This window comes from Pistacia vera, unplaced genomic scaffold (assembly GCF_008641045.1).
Source record: "Pistacia vera cultivar Batoury unplaced genomic scaffold, PisVer_v2 Contig85, whole genome shotgun sequence".
NCBI classification, from domain to species: Eukaryota; Viridiplantae; Streptophyta; class Magnoliopsida; order Sapindales; family Anacardiaceae; genus Pistacia; species Pistacia vera.
In genome coordinates, this window is record NW_022196723.1 from 428,989 (window position 1) to 453,588 (window position 24,600).

Genomic DNA, 24,600 nt, shown 5'->3' on the forward strand with positions numbered 1-24,600 from the left:
GCTGATCGTGGAAGAAATAAAATATTGATGACAACAAGAAACGTTGATGTGTTGGAGAAGATAGGTTCTACAAAAACTTTGGGGATGGGCATTTTAAATGAAGAAGAAGCTTGGAGCCTATTCAAGAAAATGGCAGGTAATTGTAATAACTCATTTTAATTTGATAACACATTAAGTTTGTGCTGTGGTTTGATATGAATAAATAAAAAGCTAAAAGTAGTAATGACATGAAATAATTTCAAAATCTCTATAATTACTCCATTTATAGAATAGTAGTGTTGGCTTAGGGACATCTCTATAACATCGCATTAAAAACAAGAAATCTAAATTTAATTGTTTTTTTGAAAATTCCTTTGACAAAAGTTTTATTCTCTAATTAAATATTCTGAAAATCAAATTTCAATGTTTAATTTCCACATGCAGAAACAATTCTAATTTATGGCTATTTTCTAATTACAGGCTAGTCTAATTTTGTTCAAACTGATCTGTCTAACCAAAGTCTAACAACAATTGTACCCTTTTTCCCGAGGCAAATAAGATGGTCCTGAGGTTTAGCCTAAAATCCGTTTGGTCCAGTAAAATAAAAAAATAACTATTAGGTCCTTATCTATTGACAGTCTTTCTGTTAATATAAACAAGGTAAGGGTATTTTAGTTTTTTCCAGATTTTTGTAATGTGATAATTAATATTATAATAATAATAAAAAAGCCAAAAAACTTCATCTTCAACCACCACGGCGCCACAACTCTGCCTTCACAACCCACCAGCAAGTCTTTCGCCGCCACTGTCAACCACCCAATCCACTACCATCCCTTACAATAATCACAAAACAACCTTCTATACCCAAAACATCACCACTACCTCTTCACTAACATCTCTTTAAAAATCACAACAACCTTCCGAACACACGACATCACTTACACTTTTTGGGGTGGGGATTTGGTTGCTGCTTCCCTACGGGTTGGAGCTGCCAAGTGGGACTTGGCTGGGGAAAGACCGGAAAGTGGGGTGCGGGATCTTTTTGGGTTTTTGTCATCTCCTAATACTAAAGCCAATTATAAAATAAAATAAATAAATAAAAAAACCCCTTTGTGATATTCTAAATAAAAATAAATAAATAAATAAAAGACTTGACGTTAGTTAGTCATTATAACGTTTGACACCTAACAATGATATAGCAATGGAATCCCATATTTGCCCTTGAAAACGTGGCATAAAAGAGAAAAGACTTAATTGCCCCTTTTATATAAAATATAAAGGGTTAGAAAGGTAGTTTCAAATATTCAATCTTGTTTAAAGTGCAACTCATTTATTTTTAATAGTGTAAATTTTTAAACTTGAAAATACAAATTTCATGTACTAATAAATGGCATTGTTTTGCTTTTAAGATGTTGTTACACCTTAGATCCTCTTAATTTCTATTTCGATTTCTACATCTTCAATCTTCTATTTTAAAATTTGTTTTACTTCTTTTTAAGATGATGAAGATGAAATTTAAAGTGTATTCATTAAGATGCATGCTTTAGACTAATTCTTAATATTTGAATTAGTTTTATTAAATGCCATTAGTTTATTATATTGCTTAGTGAAACACCCATTATAAAAATTGTCTTAAAGCTCTTGATAAGACTAATGTATTTCTATTATTTTAGAGATGAAGAGTGGAAAGGGATACTATTTGGAATTAAGTGCAGTTTATTTAGATTGTCAAATATTTTTTACGGTTTTATTTAGAAAAGAGTCTAATAAGATAGCTAGAGGGAAAATAACAACACTTGGAACTTTTCTTGTTTTTAAATTCAAAGCATGTAAAGAGACAATGCAATTAGTATATAATCATTGCTTCCTATGCAGGTGGTGTAATTCAAACACGTGAATTGAATTCTTTGCCACAAGATGTGTGTAAGGAATGTGGAGGTTTGCCTATTGTCATTTGTGCTATAGCAAAAGCATTAAAGAACAAGAGTCGTCCATCTGATTGGAAAGTTGCCTTGCAAGAATTAAAAGCACCTTCACCGACAAAATTCATAGGATTACTGGAAAAGGAATACATGAAGATTGCCTTGAGTTACAAATATTTAAGAGATGATGAGCTCAAGAAAACTTTTTTAATTTCTAGTCTAATGAAAAACAATACTTCCATTTCCGACTTTTTTATACATGTTGTGGGTTTGGATATACTTGAAGGAGCTAACCTGACAATGGAAGACGCAAGAGATAGACTAGATAAATTGGTTCGTGAGCTCAAAGACTGTTGTTTATTACTTGACGGTTTCGAAAGCGAAGAATTTGCTATGCATGATGTTGTCCGTGCTGTTGCTGTAAAAATTTCATATACAGAGCACCATGTATTTACAGGGAGCAATGATGTTGAAAGGGAATGGAAGGATAAAGATAAACTCAAGAAATGCACAAAAATCTCCGTACCTGGTAGTAGTACTGTTATTAGTCAGTTGTGGCTTAAAGATCTGGATTGTCCAAATCTTGAATATTTCTGCATAATCAATAAGTGGTATTCTTCTCACGAAATCCCTGAGGACCTGTTCACGATTATGCCAAAGCTCAAAGTTTTAAATTTATGTGCAATGCAACAATCGTCGTTACCGTCGTCACTTGATCTTTTGACAAATCTTCGAACATTGTGTTTAGATTATAACAACATTGAAAGTGTTGCTATTATTGGAAACCTAAAGAAGCTAGAAGTTCTTAGCTTGCAACATTCACCTATTAAGGAATTGCCTACAGAAATAGGTCAATTGACTCAGCTAAAGTTGTTCAATTTGAGCAATTGTTGGAGGTTGGAAATTATTGCACCAAATGTGATATCAAATTTATTGCAATTGGAAGAATTCCATGTAGGCGGATGCCCTATTCAGTGGAAGGTTGAAGTACTTGAGGAATTGAAGCTCTTGTCTCAACTGGCCAGTTTAGAATTAGATATTAAAGATAAGAAGATGTTGCCTAAAGACTTCTTTTCCAAAGAGCTTAAAAGGTACAAAATATCAATAGGAGATTGGTCATCCCACTATATAACCTATGATGAAGATGAGGTTTTGAGGATGTTCGAATTGAAATTTAATTCTACCATTTCCTTAGAAGAATTACAAGGAATCAAGAATGTTGAACTCTTACGCTTAGCCGAATTTTTAGATGTTGAGAATAGTTTTAATGAGTTCGCAACTCTCATGCCACTTCTTAACAAAAAGGTTTGTTTAACTATAACCTCTTGTACTTGTCCATATATATATATATATATATATTCTTATTTTATTCTCTTATAATTTTTCTCTTTTGTTAACACATAGTTGTGGTATTAGCTTGTTTGTTCTTCTCTTTTTGCCTTTTTTTTCTTGTGATTTACAGTTTCAGTTAAATTTCTTTAGTAAATACTTCTCTTTCAATCTCTATACTACTTAATTTCTGTCGAATTGATTTCATTAATTCATGATTGATTCCGTGATGAAAATTATTACAGACGAAAAAACACATCATAAATATTAATGGCATGTCAACTATAAATCCATAAGAATCAATTATTTCTTTTTCTAATTTATCTCGTCTGAGTTGGTAAATATTGAAACAACAATTAATTTTGGTTGCAGGTTATTTTCACCAATTTGACGACCTTGGAATTGAACAATATTGGTTCTGTAAAGATTTGGGATACCCAATTTCCAGCACCTATGTCTTCCTCCTATCAGAATTTGACACGATTTATCTTGAAGAGTTGTGGAAAAATAAAATATGTGTTTCCATCTTCCATTGCCAAAAGCCTCCAGACTCTACAACACCTTGAGATAATGGATTGTGAGGTTTTAGAGGAGATTGTTTCGGAAGAAGAAGGAACAAAAGCTGCTATTAATTTTGCTTTTCCACAAGTTTCCTATTTGAAGCTTATGAATTTACCAAAACTTGTAGCTTTCTATCTTGGAATACACATCAATTTGGAGGACAAATTTGTCACTCTCATGCCACTTCTTAACGAAAAGGTTTGATTGACTATAACCTCTTGTACTTGTCTATATATATATATATTCTTATTTTATTCTCTTATGATTTTTCTCATTTGTTAACACATAGTTATGGTATTGGCTTGTTTGTTCTTCTCTTTTTGCCTTTTTTTTTTTTTTTCTGGTGATTTACAGTTCCAGTTAAATTTCTTTAGTAAATACTTCTCTTTCAATCTCTATACTACGTAATTTCTGTCGATTTGATTTCATTAATTCATGCTTGATTCCATGATGAAAAAACACATCGTAAATATTAATAGCATGTCATCTATAAATCCGTAAGAATCAATTATTTCTTTTTTAAATTTATCTCGTCTGAGTTGGTAAATATTGAAACAACAATTAACTTTTGTTGCAGGTTATTTTCACCAATTTGACAACCTTGGAATTGAACAATATTAGTTCTAGAAAGATTTGGGATACCCAATTTCCAGCGCCTATGTCTTCCTCCTATCAGAATTTGACACGCTTTGTCTTGAAGAGTTGTGGAAAAATTAAATATGTGTTTCCATCTTCCATTGCCAAAAGCCTCCAAACTCTGCAACACCTTGAGATAATGGATTGTGAGGTTTTAGAGGAGATTGTTGCGGAAGAAGAAAGAACAAAAGCTGCTAATAATTTTGCCTTTCCGCAGGTTATCTATTTGAAGCTTGTGAATTTACCAAAACTTACAGTTTTCTATCCTGGAATGGATATTTTGGAATTGCCGATCTTAAAAAGGTTGGAGGTGAGGAAATGTGAAAAATTCACTTCAAAATATCTAAGCTTCCATGAAAACTCACTTCATATTTCAGAGCCGAAATCCTCTTGGTTGGCCAATAAGGTACGAATCTCTTGTTTACCTCTTCATTGAAAAGCAAAAAAATTATTTAATATATTATATAAATTAGAACTTAATAATGTTATTCTTAACATATCTTTTTTTTTTTAAACAAAAATTTAGAAAAAAAAATAAATAAAAATAAATAGTCAATTGGGTTTGGACAACTTTTGTTACTGGATTCTTGTCAATTAAACTCAGTAAAGTATTAGGTTTAAAATCATCCAATATAATTCTAGATATCATCAAATGTTTACTCGAAATTATCAATATGATTTTATTTTCAGCAAAGACAACGTTTTGTGAAACTATGAGGAAAAAAAAAAAAAAAAAAACAAGTTTTAAAAAGGCAAAAAAGACAAAACTTGGTTAATTACCATTAAATTTAACTCAAAAAAATGAAAAGATATAAATACCCATATAATAATAGGAAGAATGACAAAATGACCAAAGAAAGGGAAGTTTTTTTTAGCTTCTATCAACTTGATCAGTATCCAACCTTGTTTAATACCAAAAGCAGCCTTGCTTAATAAGAGCCACAAAATATTTGGACAAATCGTGCTTGATATCCAATTTGATTTTAATTTATTAGATGCAAGCCTTGCCACATGTTTAGTTTTCATAGGGTAGTAATGTCTTTTATGAAATTAATTTGATTGGTAAATTAAAGAATCAAATACAATTACCCCTTATCCTTCTCACAATTAATTTAAACAGATTTTAAAGGTTAAGTGTCCTTTTTTGTTATTTCAAGAACCTCTTTCCTTTTATAGGGATTCATGAAAAAGAAGTCCTATTTTTTATTTCACAGTCTCCCTAAAATAATATTTATAGAAAATATGTTTTAAAGAAATTAAGATTACTAAAGAAGTAAAATAAATAAATCAATAAATTCGGTAAAAATAAAAAAGTTAAATAAATTTCTAGGAACTTTTTTTAATAATTTTTAAAGGTTTATCATAAATATTCCTGAAAATCTTTAAAAATATTGTTGAAACTGTCGTCAAATTCATCATAAACCTCATTTTTATCTATCTCAGTCTATTTTTAAATCTTACCAAAGTAGAACTTTTAGTACAGGTTCAATATTCAAAACTTAATTTCTAAAATATTATAATATAATTCATTGTATTATCGTATTTATAATTCTAGAATACAGCTTCAATATTATGTTTCAGAATTATTTTAAAGCTTTTTTAAGAAATAGATTAAAAAATTGTACGAATTTTACAGTAAAAAATAAGTGATTCTTCTTGTGATTGGAATCATTATACAAAACATTTGCAACTTGAAGCTGATGAGCAAAAAATCAGTTCAAATTTGAAACAAATTACAATTCAAAACTCGTCTTGTTTTTCTTATAGTTTCATAACAAATTATAGCCCAATTGATAATATTCTTTTTTTTTTTTACTAGAAATATTTCTAACAAGTGATCCTTCTTATTATTGGAAACATTGTACAAAAAACATGTACAAGTGAAACCCAACCAAACTGACATGATCTGGTAGCAGTCAAATTTGAAACAAATTATATTGGAAATTTGTAAATGTCCATTGCCAAAAGCCTCCAACTCTACAACACCTTGAGATAATGGATTGTGAGGTTTTAGAGGAGATTATTGCGGAGACGAAAGAACAAAAGCTGCTAATAATTTTTCCTTACTGCAGGTTACATATTCTTATTTTATTCTCTTATGATTTTTCTCATTTGTTACCACATAGCTGTGGTATTGATTTGGTTGTTCTTTCTTTTTTTGCACTTTTTAATGCTTATTTACATTTTCAGTCAAATTTCACTATTAAATACTTCTCTTTCAACCTCTATACTACGTAATTATTGTCGAATTGATTTCATTAATTCATGTTTGATTCCATGATGAAAATTATTAGAGATGAAAGAACACATCGTAAATATTAATGGCATGTCATCTATAAATCCATAAGAATCAATTATTTTTTCTTTAAATTTATCTCGTCTGAGTTGGTAAATATTGAAACAACAATTAACTTTGGTTGCAGGTTATTTTCACCAATTTGATAGCCTTGGAATTGAACAATATTAGTTCTGGAAAGATTTGGGACACCCAATTTCCAGCATCTATGTCTTCCTCCTATCAGAATTTGAGACGCTTTATCTTGAAGAGTTGTGGAAAAATAAAATATGTGTTTCCATCCTCCATTACCAAAAGCCTCCAGACTCTACAACACCTTGAGATAATGGATTGTGAGGTTTTAGAGGAGATTATTGCGGAAGACGAAAGAACAAAAGCTGCTAATAATTTTTCCTTACTGCAGGTTACCTATTTGAAGCTTGTGAATCTACCAAAACTTGCAACTTTCTATCCTGGAATACACATCAATTTGGAGGACGAGTTTGTCACTCTCATGCCACTTCTTAACGAAAAGGTTTGATTGACTATAACCTCTTGTACTTGTCTATTTTATATATTCTTTTTTCTTCTCTTATTCTTTTTCTCATTTGTTAACACATAGTTGTGGTATTGGCTTGTTTGTTCTTCACTTTTTGCCTTTTTGTCTGGTGATTTACAGTTTCAGTTAAATTTCATTAGTAAATACCTCTCTTTCAATCTCTATACTACATAATTTCTGTCTATTTGATTTCATTAATTCATGCTTGATTCCATGATGAAAATTATTACAGACAAAAGAACACATCGTAAATATTAATGGCATGTCATCTATAAATCCATAAGAATCAATTATTTCTTTTTAAATTTATCTCGTCTGAGTTGGTAAATATTGAGACAACAATTAACTTTGGTTTCAGGTTATTTTCATGAATTTGACGACCTTGGAATTGAACAATATTAGTTCTGGAAAGATTTGGGATACCCAATTTCCAGCACCTATGTCTTCCTCCTATCAGAATTTGACACGCTTTATCTTGAAGAGTTGTGGAAAAATAAAATATGTGTTTCCATCTTCCANTTCCCCAAAACCAAAGTCATTCTACTCACAATTTGCAGCTGCCAAATCCCTCCTCTCACAACATTGCTAGCCTTGCAAGTGGTGCGCGGCTGGCCAAGGCCCCTGCTTAATTTTTTTTTTTTTTTTTTTTTGTTAATTATAAAATAATAAATCTTTTAATTATTATTATTTTATATAAATTTACTTTTCAACTAAAAATATTTTAAAGTTGTATAAAATTATACCCTTATAAAATGTTAAATCTAACTATCTCTAATAACATATTATCCCTTTTTAAAACTATTTTGGAACTTGTTTTCTTTTTCTTATAGTTTGTAAAACATTATCCCTCAATTGATAGCAGTCCCTTTATTTTTTACTAGAAATTTTGCCTAACAAGTGATCCTTCTTATGATTGGAAACTAGATCACAAATTCAAAATTATATTACATGATTTGGATCTGAGCAAAAAATCAGTTCAAAAAGGACAAAACTAAGTTAGTTACCATTAAATTTAAGAGGGAGAAATTATAAGACATAGATACCCATATAATAATAGGGAGAATGACAAAAATGGACACCTATTTACTATACACACCAAAAAACAGGCTAGCTTTTAAAACATGTTTAGTTTTCATAGGTTAGTAGCGTCTTTTATGAAATTTAATTTGACTAGTAAATTAAAGAATCATATGCAATTACCCTTTGTTCTTCTCATAGTTAATTTAAACCAATTTCAGTGGTTCCATATTTAAAATTTATTTCTATTATATTATAATGCAATTCATGGTATTGTCGTATTTATAATATTAAAACTCAACTACAATATGATGTTTCAAATCTATTTTAAAATTTTGTAAGTGTGTTTGGAATTCAATTTTAAAACATTTCAACAGTATATTAAATAATTTTCTTTAATTATTAATTTCTCATACAATAATTTGTTAATTGGGAACCCAACTTTAATATTTCATCATCCACATTAACTATTAATTATTAATTGGCAAGGCCCGTGCGTAATTTACTATTGTTTTTTAAGTCTTCTCTTCTTTTTTTGTAATTTTTTATTATTATAGAACTAATAAAAAAATAAATGTCCAAAGTCCAACTTATAGTTAGGATGGGCCGGTTTTGGATGTTAAAGAAGATAAAATTGACATTTCATACCAAAAGGAAAGATTAAACAAGAATATTTCAAAAAATAGAAGATAAAACTACAAAAACTAAAAAAAAAAGCTAAACTTTTGGGTTCGGCCTATGACGTTTGAGCCAATAACTAAACTTTTGTTTTAAGTATATAATTAAAAAGCTAATTGGATTTTGTTTTGATGGATTTGTAGATCAATCACGATTTGGAGGCACTTGAATTAAGGAATGGTGGGGAAGGGATTGTATGGCAAAGTCAATCTAAAGCTCTTACGATCGAAGGTGATGAGTTAGCAAATAATCCACTCCGATTCCTTCAAAGATTTGAAAACATGAAAGAGCTCAAACTATCTAGATGTGGTCAATACAAAGAGCTATTCTTTCCAAATCTTCCAAATCTTGAAGTTCTAGATGTACAGGATTGTAGCAAATTGATGAATCTAGCATCATCCTCAGCTTCTTTCCAGAATCTTAAAGTTTTGAAAGTCGACAATTGCCATGAGTTGATGGAGTTAATAACACCTTCAACAACTAGAAGATTTATCTTGAAGAGATGTGGAAAAATAAAATATATGTTTCCATCTTCCATTGCCAAAAGCCTCCTGACTCTACAAAGCCTTGAGATAAGCGATTGTGAGGTTTTAGAAGAGATTATCGCACAAGAAGGAGGAGCAGAAGCTGTTGTAAATTTTCCTTTTCTGCAAGTTACCTATTTGAAGCTTGAGAATTTACCAAAACTTATAGCTTTTTATCCTGGAATACATACTTGTGAATGGCCGATGTTAAGAGAGTTGGTGATCAATGAATGTGGAAAATTCACTTCAAAATGTCTAAGCTTCCAAGAAAATTCATTTCATATTCCAGAGCCAAAATCTCTATGCTTGGAACATAAGGTACGAGTCTCTTGTTTACTTCTTTATTTAAAAAGAAAAAAACCTTCGTTTTATATATATTACATAAATTAGAACTTAATAATGTGATTTTTAACATCTCTCTTTATTTTTTTTTAAGAATAATTTAGAAAAAAGAAATAAAAATTAACGGTCAGTTGGATTTGGGCAATTTTGTTATTGGAGTCTTGTTAATTAAACTCATTAAAGTACTATGTTTAAATCATCCAATATAATTTTATAAATTAGCAAATGTTTACTAGAAATTATCAATATGATTTTATTTTCAGATATTACCAATTGGAAGACAACCTTTTGTTATTAGAGTAATGTTACGTTTATACCACTCTTTTACACTATATTCATTACATCATGATGTGACATATGTCACAGCCACACAAATTTTTTATTATTTTAAATTTTTAATATTATAAAAGAATTTGTATGGTTGTGGTATATACTACATCATCATGTAATGAAAATAGTGTAAAAAAGTAGTGTAAATATAACATTACTTTTATTATTAATATTTTAAGTTTGTACTGGAGAAGACATAGATATTATCAACTGATACTTCCCCAAAACCAAAGTCATTCTACTCACAATTTGCAGCTGCCAAATCCCTCCTCTCTCAACATGGCTGGCCTTGCAAGTGGTGCGGCTGGCCAGGGCCCCTGCTTAATTTATTTATTTTTTTTTTTTCAAAGATTATTATAAAAATAATTTTTTTTAATTATTATTATTTTACATAAATTTACTTTTCAGCTAAAAATGTTTTAAAGTTGTATAAAATTATACCCTTACAAAATGTTAAATCTAACTATCTCTAATAACATTTTATCCCTTTTTAAATCTAATTTGGAACTTATTTTCTTTTTCTTCTAGTTTCATAAAATATTATTTTTACTAGAAAAGTGTCTAACAAGTGATCCTTCTTATTATTGAAATTAATTTGACAAGTAAATTAAAGAATCATATGCAATTACCCTTTGTACTTCTCGCACTTAATTTAAACCGATTTCAAAGGTTTCATATTTAAAATTTAATTTCTAAAATATTATAATGCAATTACCCATTGTATTATCGTATTTAGAATATTAAAATAAAGCCACAACATGATGTTTCAAAACTATTTTAAAATTTTGTAAGTGTGTTTGGATTTCAATTTGAAAACATCTCAATAATATTCCTTTTATTTTACTAGAAATATCAAATATGTCTAACAAGTGAACCTTCTTATTGTTGGAAACATTATACAAAACACCTTGCAACCCAACCAAACTAATATGATCTGGTAGCAGACAAATTTGAAACAAATTATATTAGAAATTTGTAAATGTCAATAAACTATATATCAATTTCTTTGTAAGTAGAAATTTATACTATTTGTCTGTAGGGTTATGTTATGGTAAGACATCATCTAATGTAGTATTATATGCTGCCTATAATGTTATAAGTTATAAATCACACGTTTTAATTACATTAAAAAATCTAATTAAAAAAGAAATTTATCTAGAGTCCAACTAATAGTTAGGATGAGCCAACTAGGAGTCAGTTTAACAAAATAAATAAATAATAAAAGTTTTGATTTAAGAAAATAACTAACTAACTAGATTTTGTTTTGATGGATTCGTAGATCAAGTTGGATTTGAAGGTATTGGAATTAAATAATTATTTAAAAAAATTATGTTTAATTAATAGTTTTCAAAAATAGTTTCTTAATGTAATTTTAATATTGATTTGAAATTTAAAATAATGAAATTTAATTTGAAAATTCAAATAATAGAAATTTATGTTAATTTAATTTCTATAACTATTTAAAAAAATTATAAATTATTCTTAAAATAATTAAGAAAATGTAAGAAAAAGAAAACTGAAATTAGTTGCAATGGTGCCTACAACTACCAGATCGCGGATTGCAATCTTGGGTTGAAGACATAACCATCAATCATGTCTGCAATCTAAGGTTGCGCCACAGCCCTGCGATTTGTGGCTATGATCTGTATCTGTAGCCGTTTCCACTAGATTGTAGCTTAAATTCAAATAATTTAATAGACAATAGGAGGAAGTTTATATTGTAGTTTTCCAAGTTAGTGGGGGCTGAGTAGTTTTTGGGTTTCATGGGGTGTAGTTGGTAAAATCACATAAATGAAACATTTGCTCACAAATTTGATTCATAGTAGCCTTTTGAAGAATAATCATTCATTTAAATAAAATAAAATTCAATTAAAAGTATGTTTCTATTTTCTATTTTCCAAAGTAATGTTAAAAAAAAAAAAATATATGTTTAATATGTTGTTCAAAAAATAGTTTTCGAATGCAATTTTTAATATTGATTTGAAATTTAAAATATTAATGAAATATAATTTACTTGTTTTAAAATAGAATGTAGTTGATTTGTCAAAATTTGATTGGGTTTGGCCTATGACTTTTGAGCCAATAACTAAACTTTTGTTTTACGTATATAATTAAAAAACTAATCGGATTTTGTTTTCTGATGAATATGTAGATCAATAGCGATTTGGAGGTATTTGAATTAACGAATGGTAGGAAGACGATTATATGGCAGAGTCAATCTAAAGTTCTTAAAATCTCTGAGTATAAGTCAACAGATATTCCACTTGGACTTCTTCAAAGATTTGAAAACCTGAATGAGCTCAAACTAGAAGGCAATGAATACAAAGAGTTATTCTTTCCAAATCTTGAAGTTCTAAATTTAAGCTTTTGTTATAGATTGATGGGTCTATTGCCATCCTTATCTTCTTTCCAGAATCTTAAAGTTCTAAGAGTTTACTGTTACAATGGGTTGATGAAGTTAATAACACCTTCAACAGTTAGAAGTTTGGTGCAGTTGAGAGAAATGAGCGTACGTGATTGTGGAATGTTGACAGAAATAATAGAAAATGAGGGAGAAAGAGATGCAACAACAAGTACTGAAATTGTTTTTGATAATTTAAAGACGTTGTCCCTCATAAACTTAGAAAGTCTCATATGCTTTTGCTATGGGAATTACTCTTTCAATTTCCCATACTTGGAAAAGTTAATTATAAGAGAATGCCCCAATATGAAGACTTTCTCTCAAGGAATCTTAAGCACACCAAAGTTACACAAAATTGATTATGAGGACGAGGAGAAGGATTTAGAGAAGGGGTGGAGTGACCTTAATACAACCATACAACAAGCACACAAAAAATAGGTATATGTATTTAATTAATTAGTTTTAACATTTATTTTTTTAATAATATTATGTTTTTAGCATTAATTATAATAATTTTTTTTTTAAAAGTTAATTTGTATATAGGCTGAGCATCATCATTGAACTAGTGGCGAGAATACACTTAGACACCTCACTTCACTACTAGGACACAACAAACTCTGACTACATTTTTTTAAGAAATTTCTAAAACTACATTGTTTTATAAAATTATTTCTAGCAACCATTAACCCATCATATTTTATTTTTCTCCTTGTTTCCTGTTATATATATATATATATATGTTTTTAAGGAAAATATTAATTTTAATTTGATTGACATTATTTTTCTTTAGGTTGACTCCAATTTGAAGGAATTGACATTATGTGGAAGGGACGCCATGTCGTTTTGGGAAGGAGAGTTTCAAGAGAACTTTGACAAAGTAAAAACTCTTCAATTGATTAAGGATGAGTATGCAAATATTCCAATTCAAATCCTTCACAAGTTTAATAGTCTTGAAAAAATCATNTCCTTTTTTTTTTTAAGTTAATGTTATGTTTTTAGTGTTAATTAAAATTAATTATCTTTTAAACAATTAATGTTGACCATGATACCATAGAGTTTGTGTATAGGCTGAGCATAAAATTATTGTTTAACAAGATTACGTTATGCACTCTCCTATGTTTTTCTTGGAAATTTCTAAAACAGTTGTTTTATATTTGTAACAAGCATGCTTTCATCAATTTTCTTATTCTGATTTGATTCACATGATTGATCTTTAGGTTGACTCTAATTTGACGGCATTGAGATTGAGTGAACGGGATATCATACGGATTTGGCAAGGAGAACTTCCAAAGAATTCTGGCAAAGTAAAGACTCTTCAATTGATAAAGGATGAATCAACAAACATTCCAATTCAAATCCTTCAAAAATTTAGCCGTCTTGAAGAACTCAAACTTCAAGGGAGTTCGTACGAAGAGATATTCTCATGTAATGAGGATGAGGAACACGTTAAGACACTCACAAAATTAAAAGTTCTAGAATTGTTGGGACTTTTTAATTTAAAGTATATTTGGAAACAAGACTCTCGATTAAACTCAATTCTTTAAGATCTTTATCATCTAAAGGTGCAATATTGTCACAATTTGACTACTCTTTTGCCATCTTCATCGTCTTTCGAAAATTTAAGTACTTTGAAGGTGAAGTATTGTAATGGATTTAGAAACTTATTGTCATCCTCAACAGCAAGGAGTCTAGTGCGACTAGTAGAGTTGGAAGTAGAAGAATGTGAAATGATGATAGAAGTATTAGCAAATGAGGGAGAAACAGAGAAAGGTACCATTGTTTTTGAGAAATTGGAGGACTTGTTTATGTATAAATTAGAAAGTCTCACATGCTTCTACTCTGGGAGTTACACCTTAAAATTCCCAAACTTGGAAAGACTAAGAATATATGAATGCTCCAAGATGAAGACTTTCTCTGAAGGAGACTTAAGCATGCCAAGGTTACAAAAGCTGAACAGTAAAAATTGTTCAAATAGTGACCTTGATACAATTACACAACAATTACAAAATGGTAAGTAGTAATTTACTTATTAACAATGTACTTTTTCTATAGACTTTTTTGCTCTCCTTCATTGAATTAATACTAGTCAATCCCCATTGTCTTATAATTGATTTTGTCTTTGATTAAAATCCTCTAAGTGAATCAATTATAGACTATCAAGTATATATAGAGAAGCAATATTACAATTTATATTTGAAAGCAGGACAAAGGGCATAAGAGCAAGTAACATTAATTAGTATATACCAAACACTATTTTTGTTCTTTAAAGTTACACTTGATTATTTGTGTTTTTGAAGTATTGAGGTGGTTGTTGAGGAAATTCCTCATCTTCTTGTTTAATTGATAAATTATCATCCCCCCCACCCCCCCCCCCCCCCCGCAGAACAAAAATATCTCTTCTTGAACGATAAGGTATGAATATTTAATTATTTCATTGTTTATTGAAAAATAAAATTAACTTAAATTATGCCTTCCCAAGTTTTAATTACATCAAAAAAAATTTAATAAAAAAATTTTATTTGAGAACGAGAAATAAAAATGAATGTAATCTTAATATATATATATTTTGCAAAATAACGTAAACAAAAAAAAAATCTAAAAAGTATGTTTAATTAGTAGTTAAAAACAAAAAAAATAGTTGTTGAATGTAATTTTAATATTGACTGGAAATTAAAAATAATAACAAAAAGGTAATTTACAAGTTTTAAATAGATTGTAGTTGAACTATCAAAAATAGTAAATTAGATTTATTTTTTTTAAATAAAATAAAATAGCCTCCATAGTGTGTCTTCGGCCTATGACTTTTAAGCCAACAATGAAAATATTCTTATAAGAATATAAAAAACTAACTGGATTTTGTTTTGATGGATTTGTAGATCAACTCGGATTTGGAGAGACTGGAATTACATAATGCGATCAGAATGATTAGATGGCAGAGTCAATCTAAAGTTCTTTATATCAATTATGATAAGTCAGCAAGTATTGCACTTGGAATTCTTCATAAATTCGAAAATCTGAAAGAGCTCAAACTATTTGGGTGTAAATATAGAGAAATATTCTCGTGTGGAAAGGAAGAGAAACATACTGGGAGGCCCACCCATAAGCAAATCAAGAGCCTATCTGATCTTCCAAATCTTGAAGTTCTAGATGTACATTACTGTGATAGATTGATGAGTCTAGTGCCATTCTCAGCTTCTTTGCAGAATCTTAAAGTTTTGAGTGTAACTTCTTGTGAGGGATTGATGAAGTTAATGACCCCTTCAATGGCTAGAAGTTTGGTGCAGCTAAGAGACATGAGCATCTCTTATTGTGAAATGCTGATAGAAATAGTTGAAAATGAGGGAGAAGGAGATGCAACAACAACAACAACTGAAATTGTTTTTAACAATTTGAAGAAGTTGTCACTTGAACAGTTAGAGAGTCTAACCTTCTTTTGCTCTGGGAATTACTCAGTCAATTTCCCATCTTTGGAAGAGTTAATTATAAAGTATTGCCCCAATATGAAGACTTTCTCCAGAGGAATTTTAAGCACACCAAAGTTACATAAAATTGATTATGAGAGGAAGGAGAAAGATTTAGAGAATGGGGGGAGTGAGCTTAATACAACCATACAACAAGCAGACAAAACAAAGGTATATGTATTCAATTAATTAGTTTAAACATTTATTTATCTTTCCCCCTCTCCGGCCCCCCCCCCCCCCCCCCACCCCACCCCCCCCCCCCCCCCCCCACCCCCCCCCCCCCCCCCCCCCCCCCCCCCCCCCCCCCCAACCCCCCCCCCCCCACACCCCCCCCCCCCCCCCCCCCCCCCCCCCCCCGTCCTTTTTTTTTTTAAGTTAATGTTATGTTTTAGTGTTAATTAAAATTAATTATCTTTAAACAATAATGTTGACCCTGATACCATAGAGTTTGTGTATAGGCTGAGCATAAAATTTGTTTAACAAGATTCGTATGCACTCTCCTATGTTTTTCTTGGAAATTTCTAAAACAGTTGTTTTATATTTGTAACAAGCATGCTTTCATCAATTTTCTTATTCGATTTGATTCACATGATTGATCTTTAGGTTGACTCTAATTTGACGGCATTGAGATTGAGTGAACGGGATATCATACGGATTTGGCAAGGAGAACTTCCAAAGAATTCTGGCAAAGTAAAGACTCTTCAATTGATAAAGGATGAATCAACAAACATTCCAATTCAAATCCTTCAAAATTTAGCCGTCTTGAAGAACTCAAACTTCAAGGGAGTTCGTACGAAGAGATTCTCATGTAATGAGGATGAGGAACACGTTAAGACACTCACAAAATTAAAAGTTCTAGAATTGTTGGGACTTTTTAATTTAAAGTATATTTGGAAACAAGACTCTCGATTAAACTCAATTCTTTAAGATCTTTACATCAAAGGTGCATTGTCACAATTTGACTAATCTTTTGCATCTTCACGTCTTTCGAAAATTAAGTACTTTGAGGTGGAAGTATTGTAATGGATTTAGAAACTATTGTCATCCTCAACAGCAAGGAGTCTGGCGACTAGTAGAGTTGGAAGTAGAAAGTGTGAAATGATGATGATAGAAGTATTAGCAAATGAGGGAGAAACAGAGAAAGGTACCATGTTTTGAGAAATTGGAGGACTTGTTTATGTATAAATTAGAAAGTCTCACATGCTTCTATCTGGGAGTTACACCTTAAAATTCCAAACTTGGAAAGACTAAGAATATATGAATGCTCCAAGATGAAGACTTTCTCGAAGGAGACTTAAGCATGCCAAGGTTACAAAAGTGACAGTAAAAATTGTTCAAATAGTGACCTGTATACAATTACACAACAATACAAAATGGGAAGTAGTAATTACTTATAACAATGTACTTTTTCTATAAGACTTTTTGCTCTCTTCATTGAATTAATCTAGTCAATCCCCATTGTCTTATAATTGATTTTGTCTTTGATTAAAATCCTCTAAGTGAATCAATTTAGATAATCAAGTATATATAGAGAAGCAATATTACAATTTATATTTGAAGCAGGACAAAGGGCATAAGAGCAAGTAACATTAATAGTATATACCAAACACTATTTTTGTTCTTTAAGTTACACTTGATTATTTGTGTTTTTGAAGTATTGAGGTGGTTGTTGAGGAAATTCCCATCTTTTGTTTATTGATAAATTATCATCCATTAGAGTCCCAAAATTAATATGTTGTTCTTATTATTACAGATTGTTCAGAGTTTTGTAAAAAATATAAAGGAGAAGAAGAGTGAGTGGATAGCAAACTATTAATGTCATCAACACACAGCAAAGTCATTTGGTAAGTTTTCCCTTGGAAGTGTGTCTATGTGCTTTCGGAAATTCAATTAATTAAATAGATCATCGGGGTATAAATTTTAAGAGATTACAAGGTATATATGATATTGATTAAACTTTGAGGGACTATTTAAAATCTTCTGTTAGGATAAAATTGAAATAATATTAGCTTACAGGGACTTTAGTGATATTATCAAACCGTGTAAATTTATATGAAGAAAATGCAGCGATGGTGATAGTAGTAGGAGATACACAGAGTTAGGCGTCTCCTTCCTTGGTGGCTAACGGCGATATGACTCCTGTCCAGTCCGCTCTAGTATCCGGCTGCCTGGCTTTAGTTTACAGTGAATTTCAAATGAGCTATATCGAACACGTGTGTCCTCTCCCTTTCAAAATCGTCTGACGGTCCCGCCTGCTCAAACCGGCGGCAGTCCACGTCATTTTCGTCGTCTCAAATACTTATCATTAAAACTAATAGAACATGTGTGTTTATATTTGTTAATTTTTTAATTTCACAGATGAGATTGCCAAGTTGTTCCCGAATCTGTTCGCAAGAATCGGCGAAATTGGTGCCAAACGGTGTCCATAGGCTTCAGGAAGATCAAAGTTGAAAATGGGCATCGCGTTTGACTGGGCTTTAGGCGACAGGTGGATATAATGTGATCTCAGGAATTTTGGGTGAGGATCTATATGATCTGTAAGTTTAAAACGTGGTTTGCTTAAATGTTGTTTGAAAATGTGATTTTTGTGTTTCATTGATCATGAAGTGAAAATACATCGAATTGCTCCTGAACAAATCAAATTGAACCAATTGTTTTTTTTTGAGTGAAATTTATAGTTTTCAAGGTATTCAAATGTGGTCGATAGGCATTAATTAATGCTTGTTGGATAAATTACATTTGATGAGATTAATTAAGTCCTTAAAAGTGTATTATCTAACAGTTTAAATTGTATTTCAATTTGTGCAGGTATAATTTGATAGTTTATTGATATGCAAAACTGTTAATATACACTGTTAATAGTGTTGTTTATGTTGGATTTTTAGTGAGTTATGAGCCAAGCAGAGGATAGGTGTTCAGGCAGGGAATCAATGTATGTTCAAAGCCTGTCTTACTCTTGTAGTCTTTTTCCTTTTAAAGCTTTTTGTTTTTTGATTGTTTTTCATTTTGGTCACCGCCGCTTCGTAGTGCAGAAAGCTAGAAATGGCAGTACATATTAGAGATTGATCTTATATATTCATATGTTTTGTACAAATGTTTAAAAGTTTTTTTCTTGGTTTTTGTTCTGCATGGTTTGGGGCTTTGATGTGTAGTTTTAGTGAAACCTTTTAGGGTATGTAAAATTTAGCTTGTAAGTGTTTTTCTTGGGTATTGTTGAGAATATGCATCCTTTATCATTGAAGATTAAGGATCTTAATTAACTATTGGAATTGACTACTGTATGAATTTGTTACTGTCAGAGGCTGACCATGACTAGTATAGCAGAGTTTTTGGTTGTTAAGAAACTGTAAGTTTGTGAATTGACTACTATGTGTAGTGGAGGTGAAGATGTTCAAAGGGAGCAATGGCATGCTTATAAATTTCGAATTATTGCCAACAAGTAATTTTGTGCTGCTGGTTTCTTCATTTTGGTCATACATCTCGACAGTGGCAATGGGGAGCTATGTGTAAAAATCTTTTAAAAATGACCAAAGTACAGCTAACAAAAATATGACTGGTGGAATTATGAAAAATGATAAAGTTTTCAGGGTACACATGATTGTGAGAATGTCAAATTAAAGGAACCAATGACATGCTTGAATATGCTGCAAGTGCGTGATTCAAATTTTAATATAAAGAAATACGTAAATAAATTAATAACTTATCTCTTATTTATCTTAGTATCAGTCTCTGCGGTTCTGGGTGCCACTTGTTAATGTTTCTTGCATGCCATCAGTCACTAAATGAAGTTTATAGTTCAAAATATTTTTGAACTTCTGCATCTTGGTCCTACATGAATTCTTTTGAAGAAACCTTTTTTAGTGGACGCTCAACTTTACCATATGTGTTCATAGGTGTCAGCTACTGATTTATTGATTTGTTTGTTTTTGGGATTTGTTCTTTATCCAGAGAAATGCAGCCGACTTACCTTGGGAAAGAAAATAGAACTGGTTAATGACATTGCCCAATATGGTCCAAAAATGCCACAGAGATTCTTAGCTCATTTAGCCTCAGGGAACTTCTTGAAATCTGGCGTGCTAAATTTCCAATGATAGAGCATCCACAAAAGTTAGTTCTCAAAGTCCCTGAGGAATAGCATGGATAATTTTCAATTACTTAATTGTGCATGCTCTTAGACTTTCATTCTCCAATAACATCAATTTAAATTTTCTTCCGTCTCCTATTAAACAATTGAGTTATTGATATGATAATAAATCTGCTTCATTATATAACAGATTTAGTTTATCTTTTTTCATCTTTGTCTTTAGAAACATCTCATTTCTTTTTTAAAATGTGATTAGGGAATCTTTTTATACTTAAATGTTGACTTCATTATGCTTAATCACTGAGGAAATCAAGTTGAAAACTTGTTTCTTGGTTACTATTTGAAGCAAGGAACATGTACACATCGGTATAATTTTCTGTGGATATTCAAAGATTTTTATTTTGATAATTTCTCTATTCCTACTATTCTATCTATTCGTTATCTCTGCTCCTATATCACTGACTTAAGAAATAAGATTTTTGTACAAATCTTTTCTTTGACTGGGATATATCTTTCTACAGGTTGCTTTCGAGAAGCAAACACTGGAAAATATCGCAGACCACATTCTAGATGGAATCTGTAAACCAGCTGGACTTGGTCACAACTACAGGGCCATATCCATTCCAGAAGGTCTAATTAATTTCATTCTTGAGATATTTTCTCAGACGTATAATATACAATTCTGTTTTTAACTTATTTTCCTTTAAAGTTGTGACTCTAGAGGTCAAATTAAACTATCTTGCTAATTCCTGTATTTTTCTTTACCTCACTGTCAATTATTCAAGTAAACAAAAATGAGTATTGTAGTGCTTTTCCTTACCTCATTGTCACTATATCCTATAGAAGCATTTGTAAAGAATAACTTTTATTTCATATTTTTATCTATCATATATACTTTATTATTATTATTATTTTGTATTAAAATTTTGCATCTTAGTTTACTTATATTATTCTCATTTTTATACAGGATGATGATCCAATTAATGAAGATGATTCAGAAGTGCAGTTGATGAAGACAATGACTCATGAATGATGATTAAAGAAATATTTTAGTTGACTTGAACCTTGTTTCACAGGTCCTCTCGAAGCTTTTAGGTTCAAAGTCAAATCAGGCAAAGATAAACATCATTAATGACATTGGTGGCATTGCTAACGCTGGAAGGTAGTACTAAAGATTTTATGTTAGTCAAATTAACTTGATGAATTGAGATAATCCTTTTTTGGGTCAACCATACTGATCTGTAGTTATTGATAGACCACCCATGAGCAAGGTCTACAGGTTGAAAGGCAAGAATAGGCGTTAAGGGCAGTGAGTGTGGAGAGTGTGAGTGAGTTTTTTAAAAGAATATACACATGGCTGATATTTAGAGGATGGATTTAGTGTCAGTTAGTAAAGGGTAATTAGTATATAGTAAAGAGAGAGAGAGTGTGAGGTGATTATCAAGTAAATTCTTCATAGGTCATTAAGGGAGGCTCCTCAGCTCCTCGAACTGCTGGGAATCTATCTGTTTGGGTGCTATACTTCTTCATTTGTTATTTCAACCCTTATATTAATACTAATACAGTTCATATCCAAGTGTGTGTTCTCTTGCTTGTTACTTTTGTGTGTATTGCTGTTGGTTTTAGTCAATTTTACAGGAGGCTCCATCAGTTAGGTGAATTGTCTGTGTGGAATTCCCACTTCTAATGTAAATTAATGTTAAGTTTAACTTATAATAGATGCACTGATTTTTCTAATTTAACCTTCTGCAATTGACACTTATTTGTAAGAATTTAATTTCTTACATACTCAATGATTCGTATAAACTTAGGTAACTTTGAAAATGTTTCATTAGCATTTTTGAAGAATTTCTTTTCTGGTAGAAGGTCTTACAGAGGAAAATTTAGAAAGTTCTTGGGGTTATGAAATGAAATGTGTACTAAAGTGTGCTTGCATTATTGCAGGATGACTTTTCTGCTTTGCTCTCAGGAAATCTTGACAAATCTTTTAAGGTTTCAGAATTTGTCTATACTTAGATCATCATTTTAAATACATTTGGAAAGTTACTGTATTGAATATCACAGATATATAATCTTGAAAAATCTCTAAAGGTTCGTCTTCTTTATATTACAGAGAGAATGTCGCGTTTGTTATTTCAGATATAATATTTCATGTTGAACTTCTGAAGTGTTGAAGGCTGACCCCATTACTTTTCTAGGAAGGATTAAATAGGTTCCTACCCATATGTTTATTTATTTTTAGCTTAATACAAGATGACAAATAAGTAAATAAGTTAATTTTATTTCTCCATGGACATTGTGTGCTAAGTTTAGCTTCTGCTTTCTTCAACAGGTGGCGGGAAGTTTTGATTCAGTTGCTGAGAAGGGACTTTTCTATAGACAAGTGTCCTGAGAAGTTAATTGGACTGAAAGCTGAGTTGGAACTCTGCACTTTACTAAGTTTTTCTTTATGAGCTGAGTGTCCTGGAAAATGCTCCACATGGCATGGGATTGAGGAACCACGGAAGCTTTTCATTATTCTGAAGTAAGCTATGAGATAACTCTTTCATTGGACTTTGTATGTCGACTTGATCAATAATGGGGTTCATTTTTTTTTCATGTCGTTGATGCATCTTTCCATTTGTAATATAATAGAAATTATTTTTTTTTCTTTTGTCAAACACAATTAAATATGAAGAAACTAAATTCACTTCCATTCATTAAGAAAAAATCCTGATATTGTGTTGGGAAGCCTTGTTTTTATGCTGAAAGTGCATTTCTCTTTCATTTGTACTATTAATATTTTCTTGAAAAAAAGATTATAGCTATCAACAATTTGAGAAAAAAAATATTGAGACAAAATGGATCAATTGCATCAACAAAAACATAACATTGATAAAAGGACATATATTTTCATATTTTATTTTCTGGCTTCTTTTTTGAAAATTGACCTAATGTTATGCTTTCAATAAACCATCAAAATATGATTCATTTATTTCTTAAACTATGATTTAAAAATGTATCTGAAATAATGTTTACCCACCAAATATTGTACCCCATATGAACATACACTCTTCACATCCTGTATTTTTGTTGTTAACTCATTTTCCTTTAGAGTTGTGATTCTAGAAGTTAAATTATACCCTCTTGCTAATTCCTGTATTTTTCTTTCCGTGTTCTCATTTATGCAAGGAAACAAAAATGTGTATTGCAGTGCTTTTTCTATACCTCATTGTCATTGTTTCCTATTGTTTCACTGGAAGTATTCTAGTTTTTACATGTCAATGGTATCTTACTACAAGGTTTGGGCATCAAAAAGATTTTTCGACAAGCTACTCTTTTGGATAGTTTTGGAATCTAGTACTAATTAGTAGTGGAGATTTTGTGGTTTAGGAGATCTTTAATTATATAGTCTCACAAAAACTGTCCTTATTGCTTAATTGAAAACCACTTTTACTGCCTCTTATGATTTTTTGCTCATTTTGCTTTTCTAAGCAGTTAATTGTTGTTTTTAGTAGTTTTTAATTGTTCTGTGGCATTGTTTTCTAGCAATTACAACTATTATTTCAAATTTAGATTTATCATGTAAATATTTTTTTTATTATTTTATTTTAAAATTATGCATCTTAAGTTTACTCATGTTATTCTCATTTTTTTGTAGGGTGATGATCCAATAAATGAAGATGATTCGGGAATGAAGTTGATGCAGAAAAAACGACTCATGCATGATGGTTAAAGAAAAATTTTAGTTGACTTGAACCTTTTTTCACAAGTGCACCTGAAGCCTTGAGATTCAAAGTCAATCAAGCAAAGATAAGCATCAATAATGAGATCAGTGGCATCATTAAGCCTGGAAGGTAATATTAAAGATTTTATGTTAGTAAAATTAACTCAATTGATGAATTGACATAATTCTTTTCTGGGTCAATCATACTGATCTGTAATTATGCATATCACTGAATTTGTCTTTTTGAAGTCCCAGCTTTTATTGTAAATTTATGTTACCTTTAACTCACAATGGATGCATTGATCTTGCTAATTCTATCTTGTGCCTCGCCACTAGTCAACACCTTCTGCCAGTGACACTTATTTGTAATTCAGCTCCTAATTCACGGGGTCAGCTTTCATCTTCCCTTCCTTTTGTTTTTTATAGTTTGGAAGAGTTAGGTGAGCTGGACTGGATTGCAGAGTGTTTGCTCTGCTGAAACTCTGCAACTTACTGAGGCTTATTATTTGATTGTTTGTGCTCATGCTTGTCTCAATCGTCACATTCATTACCTATTTCTGATATAGTTTCGAAAAGCAGAGTTCCATATTTAAAATCTAATCATGTGAAAATCTATTACTGGAGCTGCTTAAATGACAAATTCTCCTTCCTCTAGTATCAAAGCCGCCCATCTGATTGTCTCAATTTCAGCATTTCCGGACCTTCCCTGAACGATTTTTTTGGGTAAATTTATAGTTTCAAAGTGACATTCTCTATAGTTTCTGCTTTTACTTTCAATAATGTGTTGTTCTTTATG

General features: G+C 30.7%; 2 protein-coding genes and 1 long non-coding RNA gene across 5 annotated transcripts; all 3 read left to right on the plus strand.

Annotated features, from left to right (window-relative positions):
- The first annotated feature begins 2,545 nt into the window (after nucleotides 1-2,545).
- On the plus strand, nucleotides 2,546-13,510 carry LOC116118639. Its single transcript, XM_031404629.1, has 5 exons — nucleotides 2,546-3,206; nucleotides 3,603-3,989; nucleotides 4,369-4,833; nucleotides 12,305-12,991; nucleotides 13,344-13,510. Exons 1-4 carry the CDS (start codon nucleotides 2,553-2,555, stop codon nucleotides 12,989-12,991), a joined length of 2,193 nt encoding a protein of 730 aa, XP_031260489.1. The 5' UTR covers nucleotides 2,546-2,552; the 3' UTR covers nucleotides 13,344-13,510.
- Nucleotides 13,511-14,939: 1,429 nt separating this feature from the next.
- Nucleotides 14,940-16,941, plus strand: LOC116118621. Its single transcript, XM_031404613.1, has 3 exons — nucleotides 14,940-14,965; nucleotides 15,430-16,185; nucleotides 16,618-16,941. The coding sequence occupies exons 2-3, from the start codon at nucleotides 15,475-15,477 to the stop codon at nucleotides 16,939-16,941; spliced, it is 1,035 nt and encodes a 344-aa protein (XP_031260473.1). The 5' UTR covers nucleotides 14,940-14,965; nucleotides 15,430-15,474.
- Nucleotides 16,942-18,836: 1,895 nt separating this feature from the next.
- Nucleotides 18,837-24,347, plus strand: LOC116118632. 3 transcript variants are annotated; one of them, XR_004126180.1, is made up of 6 exons: nucleotides 18,837-18,946; nucleotides 20,620-20,728; nucleotides 21,066-21,260; nucleotides 22,043-22,090; nucleotides 22,431-22,622; nucleotides 23,739-24,346. It is a non-coding gene; the product is annotated as an uncharacterized LOC116118632 (long non-coding RNA). The 3 variants fall into 3 exon arrangements; XR_004126181.1 differs by lacking the exon at nucleotides 18,837-18,946 and adding an exon at nucleotides 20,401-20,464 and having other exon boundaries at nucleotides 23,739-24,347; XR_004126182.1 differs by lacking the exon at nucleotides 22,043-22,090.
- Nucleotides 24,348-24,600: the final 253 nt, after the last annotated feature.

Excerpts from the sequence above, each read along its gene's own strand:
- LOC116118639 (XM_031404629.1), top strand. The coding sequence starts at position 2,553 with ATGCCAAAGCTCAAAGTTTTAAATTTATGTGCAATGCAACAATCGTCG. Across the intron at positions 3,990-4,368 it reads TGCCACTTCTTAACGAAAAG|GTTATTTTCACCAATTTGAC; the intron begins GTTTGATTGACT and ends CTTTTGTTGCAG. Across the intron at positions 4,834-12,304 it reads CCTCTTGGTTGGCCAATAAG|ATCAATAGCGATTTGGAGGT; the intron begins GTACGAATCTCT and ends ATGAATATGTAG.
- LOC116118621 (XM_031404613.1), top strand. The coding sequence starts at position 15,475 with ATGATTAGATGGCAGAGTCAATCTAAAGTTCTTTATATCAATTATGAT. Across the intron at positions 16,186-16,617 it reads AACAAGCAGACAAAACAAAG|GTTGACTCTAATTTGACGGC; the intron begins GTATATGTATTC and ends ATTGATCTTTAG.